Source organism: Piliocolobus tephrosceles, chromosome 13 (assembly GCF_002776525.5).
Source record: "Piliocolobus tephrosceles isolate RC106 chromosome 13, ASM277652v3, whole genome shotgun sequence".
Taxonomy (NCBI): Eukaryota; Metazoa; Chordata; class Mammalia; order Primates; family Cercopithecidae; genus Piliocolobus; species Piliocolobus tephrosceles.
In genome coordinates this window covers 56091645-56097644 of record NC_045446.1, presented here as the reverse complement: position 1 = coordinate 56097644, position 6000 = coordinate 56091645, and the positions used below count along the sequence as shown (strand labels likewise).

At 48.8% G+C, this 6000-nt stretch overlaps 1 protein-coding gene across 2 annotated transcripts in view; it reads right to left on the bottom strand.

The window, feature by feature from the left end:
* Positions 1 to 757: 757 nt before the first annotated feature.
* Positions 758 to 6000, bottom strand: part of DENND2B (DENN domain containing 2B) — a 116413-nt gene continuing 111170 nt past the window's right edge. The window contains exons 17-20 of one of the 2 annotated variants that reach the window (XM_023189897.1): positions 4963 to 5074; positions 3844 to 4083; positions 2868 to 2954; positions 758 to 1530 (exon numbers count right to left, since the gene is read on the bottom strand). In XM_023189897.1, the coding sequence (XP_023045665.1) occupies positions 1496 to 1530; positions 2868 to 2954; positions 3844 to 4083; positions 4963 to 5074 (474 nt within the window). In that variant the 3' untranslated portion in view covers positions 758 to 1495. The remainder of the gene's footprint in view (positions 1531 to 2867; positions 2955 to 3843; positions 4084 to 4962; positions 5075 to 6000) is intronic. The other variant, XM_023189898.2, reaches the window with a different exon arrangement.

Genomic DNA, 6000 nt, shown 5'->3' with positions numbered 1-6000 from the left:
ATTCACAGAGTGACATGGAAGAGTCACGGAGTGGGTCAGGGCTATGCCCAAGCCTGGGTTGGCATTAGCTGTGCTTCACTCCACCAATGTCAGGACACTCAAATGACATCTTAGGGGCTTCAGGCTGAAAAGGAAAATGTTAAGATTTACCTAATAATGGGGCCAGCGGGCAAAGAGCATTCTTTCCATCACTGGAAACACTTAAGCACAGGCTGAACACTTGAGGGAAGCTGAACTACTGCAATGACTGGGTATCTTCTAACTCTTAAGACCAGTCATGGCCGGGCGCGGTGGCTCAAGCCTGTAATCCCAGCACTTTGGGAGGCTGAGACAGGCGGATCACGAGGTCAGGAGATCGAGACCATCCGGGCTAACACGGTGAAACCCCGTCTCTACTAAAAAATACAAAAAACTAGCCGGGCGAGATGGTGGGCGCCTGTAGTCCCAGCTACTCAGGAGGCTGAGGCAGGAGAATGGCGTGAACCCGGGAGGTGGAGCTTGCAGTGAGCTGAGATCCGGCCACTGCACTCCAGCCTGAGCGACAGAGCGAGACTCTGTCTCAAAAAAAAAAAAGACCAGTCATGCAACTTAGGCTGGAGAACTCCATTTTAGGGGAGGTCAGTGACTCGCACTAAAGCTAACCCCTTAATCTGGTACTCAGTTCCCTGTGTGATGATGTTTCATCCCTGACTGGCCAGTCCCAGCCCACTCCCAGGAGAGAGAACTCTAGATAACAAAGCCAAGGAACACATAAGGCTCTGGGCCCAAACAACTGTACACTGTTTATTGAGAACACCCGTAGATGGGAAGGAGGAATGCCCTGTACCGCATCGTGGCCACCACTGACTGGGAGCCAGGCCCAGAGAGCACTGGCAGAGCTGGGGGTGGGCTTCCCATGACACACTGACCATCTCAGAGGCTGGGGGGAATGAGAGGACTAGGCCTAAGACCCTGGTGCCATGCTGATTGGCCTCTGCCTTTCAAAAACAAGAGGGCATGGGTGTGGGGACTACCAGGAAAAAATAGAAACTCTTAAGTTTTTTTAAAAGGTCCTCCTGTACATAACAAGACAGCATCTGCTCTCCAGGGCCTGAGACTGGCAGCAGGGGCCTCAGGCAGGCAGGCAGGCAGGCCGAAGGCCTCCGGGGAAGATCAGTGGTTTGGCTGAGACAGTCAGCTGCACAAAACTGGCCAGTCACAAGCACCCAGCAAAACTTCATCCATGCTCCAGCAGGACAGGAAAGCACCCGGCCCCTTGGGAATATACAAATATTTACCATATTCTCTTTGCTTGTTACAAAAACAGTTAAGAAAGCTTACAGCAGATTATTTACAAACAGTATCCCGGGATATGATGAAGGCAGAGGTGGGCTGGCTTAGAGGATGGGATCTGTGGGAGCAGAGGAGCCACAGCAGCCCAGAGGGTCCCAGGCTGGGCCTTCTCCCCAGGCTTCAGGCTCTGCAAGGCACTGGACTCTGCTACTGAGAAGGGGGCTTAATTCTTCTTGTGGAGGAACTTCATTTTGTTGCCTGTGGGGCCAGAGAGGACAAGAGAGAGAATGTTCAGTGTTATCCCTTCCAGCCTCCACTCCCTCTCCTCCTTGTAGCCATAACCCTCTCAGTGGGAGAGGAAGAGGATTAGGAGACTGGATTATAGCTGTGATCTGATCCAGGGTAGGGAAAACACGTGAGACATCTAATTAGGGCACTGCTATTAATCGCTGTGTGGTTTTAGGCAAGCCACTTAACTTCTTTGGTCTCAATTTCTCTTTAAACAGAAACATGCTCTGATTCTCTGATCTGACGGGCTGAGCACCCTGCAGGGAGGGGAGCATTTTGCAGGAAGGGCACTCGCACTGTTGTGTCTGCAGACCTGTTATGGTCTAGAGGAAAACTCACTGGCTCTAATGGCCTTCATATTCATTCAGGATGGAGTGCACACAGAAAGACCTGATGTATGTGGGAACCTGGGATTCCTCTTTGTAATGCAATATGGTAAATACAGCCTGCCCTCCGTATCCATGAGTCCTGCGTTCATGGGTTCCATGTTTATAGATTCAACCAACTGGAGATCAAAGATAATTGGGGGAAAAAATGAATGGTGGTGTCTGCACTGAATATGTATAGACTTTTTTTTTTCTCGTCATTATTCCCTAAACAATACAGTATAATATCTATTTACAGCTGGGTGCACTGGCTAACGCCTGTAATCCCAACACTTTGGGAGGTCAATATGGGAGTATTACTTGAGCCCAGGAGTTTGAGACCAGCCTGGGCAACACAGCAAGACCTCATCTCTACAAAACAAATTTTAAAAATAGCCAGGCGTAATGGCATACACCTGTAGTCCCAGCTACTCAGGAGGTGGAGGAGGGAGGATCACATGAGTCCAGGAGTTTGAGGCTGCAGTGAGCTAGGATTACACCACTGCACTCCAGCTTGAGTGACAGAGCCAGACCTTGCCTCTAAAATAAAATAAAATATAAAATAAATAAAATAACACAGTTTACATTGTATTAGGTATTATAAGTAATCTAAAGACGATCTAAAGTATATGGGAGGATGTGCACAGGTTATATCCAAATACTAAGCCATTTTATAGAAGGGACTTGAGCATCTGTGGATTTTGGTATCGTTGGGTATCCTGGAACCAATCCCCCACAGATACTGAAGGACTATTACTGTGCAAAATGCCCTTGGAATTCTGGCTAAGAGCCTTCTCATCACTATGGGATGTCTACATCCTGTTCTGTCTACAGCCCCAGTATAACACATGTGGACATTGATTTAGAGTATTTGGGGGCACAAATCCCCCAGCCCCTTCCTTCTTGCTGAACATCTATCTCATCAGTAACAAGGCTACTTACCCAAACCTCGGAGAAACTTATTCATTCCACTCTGCTCGGTGTCTGGGAGTTCTTCTAAGTACTGTTCCACTCGCTGCTCAAAAAGACCTGGGTAAGAGAAACAGGCACAGGGAAGAGAACAGTCATTGGAGGAAGGAAAGGGAAGGAGAGGCCTACATGAAGGGAACCATGGAGCACAGATGCCAAAAAAACGAGAAAGCGAGCATCTGGGATGATAATTTGCAGGAGCATCTTACTGGAATTCAGACTGGCTCATCAACGCAATCATTAGCGACATCTTGCTGGGGTTCGCTGCTGCCACCCTGCCTCCCCATGCACATTCCCAAGCTGCACTAGGGCGAGGAGGCTGCTTCTCAGTTCAGAGCTGCCCCAAGTGGACATCTCTGGCTTCCTTCAGACAATTCTACCATGTTTTTCCAAAAAGTTTGTTATACTAAATGGATAGTATTAGAGGACAGAAGAAGTACTAACCCTGAGGTTAGAGAGAAAGATTGTGATGAGATGAAAGAGTCCTTGAATGAGCTGATGAAATAGCAAAAAGCGAGATAACCATCTGCCTTCAATGAAGACTGCCACCAACCTACAACAGCTGGCCCAGTGCTCTCTGAGGGAATTCCCAACCCCTGGGTTCTCAGAACCCCCAAAATTGCTCAGTCTGTTCCTTTTCTCTGGATAGAAGGGCTTTCTTCTATCCTCCTCTTTGAGTAGGGGGTGGGCAACCAATAGCATGCTGCTCCTAGGCGGAGATGAGTCCCATCTCTAGCTATGTGGCTCAGCCTGTGCACAGCCTTGTGAAGGCATTTACTGGGACAGGAGGAAGAGAATGCTCCCTTGGAAGTTTCTAACAGAAGTAAAGGGATGTTAAGAGGCCTGGCCCTAGCTCGATGTCCAAGAGCTTCCATCATAGTGCCTGTTCTTCAGCCCTGCTGTGGGTGAAAAAATTAGAGAGAGAAGAGAGCTGATAAACAAGCCTTACCCTTTGCCCGACACTTTCTTAGCTCCCTGTCTTGGATGAAGCCAGCAAACATCTGAGACTCCATAAAAACCTCAAGAAAGCGGCGGATGCTTTTAGAGGCCACAGATTTGCGGAAGGCCTCTCGCTGAAAGGCTCTGTCTCCCTTCTCACTCTGTGTCAGAAAGAGGGAGTAGTGCCCAACGGTCTCCACAAAGAACCGGATAAACACCTCCGACACCAACCCATTGAGGGTATTACATTCTGGAAGGGAAAAGAAAATCTTTGAGGTTCAGGTCAAGAGCCTGCAAAGCCTTCCTCAAATCTTCACCTAGTGTAGTCTTCCTGTCCCCAACAAGACTTCCAGCCAGTACCACTCTTCTGTTCTGGAAGCTCTTTTTGAGACTGAGTTGCACTCTTGTTGCCCAAGTTAGAGTGCAGTGGTGCCATCTCAGCTCACTGCAACCTCCACCTCCCAGGTTCAAGCAATTCTCTTGCCTCAGCCTCCCAAGTAGCTGGGATTACAGGTGCACACCACCATGCCCAGCTAATTTTTCTATTTTTAGTAGAGATAGGGTTTCACCATGTTAGCCAGGCTGGTCTCGAACTCCTGACCTCAGGTGATCCACCCGCCTCGGCCTCCCAAAGTGCTGGGATTACAGGCGTGAGCCACTGCGCCCAGCCTCTGGAAGCTTTCTCTCTTGTGCCTATGGCCTTGTAACTAGCCTACGAGCCGCCGAAGGCCAGAAACTATGTTCTGAACGTGGAAGTTGAAACATAATTGCTGGATGAGTTAAAGTAGAAACCAGAGCACCACTTTTGTCATATCCCTCACCCTAAGTGATTTTTCTGGCTTCCAAGGAAGAGGAAGTTCCTTTCATCTCCTGCAATGGCTTGAGGTAAGGCCTGAGAGGGAGGAATAATTAGTTTTCTGTCAGCAGAAAGTATCTTTGGGGTTGCCACATGTCTTTGGGTTTTCCTTCCCAAACCACCTGGGGTAGAAAAGACGCTAGAGTGAGACCAAGGTCCTCATCAGCCAGAAAGGGTTTGATGCGCAGAGGCAGAGTTCTGGCCCTATGGGGCCCTGACCCAGAGCAGAGGGAGCCTGGAGCAGAGCTGACCATGCCTGGGCACTATCCTCACCATCGTCGGAGTCACTGTCGGAGTCCTGGGAGATCAGCTCATTCTTCCTCTCCAGAGCCTGCTCCAGAGCTGCCTGTAACTTCCTAGGTAACAATGTGTCCTCATCGTCCATCTGCAGGAGAAAGAAAGCAGTGACAATCATAGCTGACGCTGAGCTCTTACTATGTGCTAAGACCTGTTAGAAGAGCTTGAGTAGATAATCTCATTTATCTCTCCCAATAACCCTCATAACTATCATCAACCTCATTTTAAGATGAGGAACTGGAGCACAGAAAGGTTAGGAAACTTGCCCAAGATTACAGAGATTAAAAGTAGTAGAGGGCCAGGCACAGTGGCTCATGCCAGTAATCCCAACACTTTGGGAGGCTGAGTGGGAGGATCACTTGAGCCTGGGAGGGTGTTCGAGACCAGCCTGGGCCTGGGCAATTTAGCAGGTCCCTCTATCTGTAAAACACACACACAAAAAACAATTAGTCAAGTATGGTAGCATGCACCTGTACTCCCAGCTACTTAGGAGGCTGATGTGGGGAGGATCACCTGAGCCCAGAGAGGTCGAGGCTGCAGTGTCATGATTGTACCACTGCACACCAGCCTGGATGACCGTGAGACCCTGTCTCAAAAAAAAAAAAAAAAAAAAAAAAAAAAAAAAAAAGGGTGGTAGAGCCAGTGGCCTTTGTGACCAGGACTAGCCAGGGGTTCCTGATTAGGTCTCCCCAATTCCTCCATCTTCAGCTCTAGGTAGGAGGCACAGTTGGCTTGGGGCAGGGAGACCGTGGCCAGCCTGTGTCTCAGGAATGAAGTTAGACTGTTGTTTCAGTCTCTACACTCTGTTTCTGTGTCCATATTACTATGCCTGGTACCCAGGGAGTCCTCAGCTACATCACTGGTGTGTAACAGACAGTAAGTGCATTTCCATAGGGGAGGCACCGGGTTGTGCTCCTTGGTAGAGAGTCAGGAGGACTTCCACGACTAACAAAGGCTTTTTGTAGTTGACAACAATGATTGCAAACCTGTACGTTATACAACAATCTATATTTG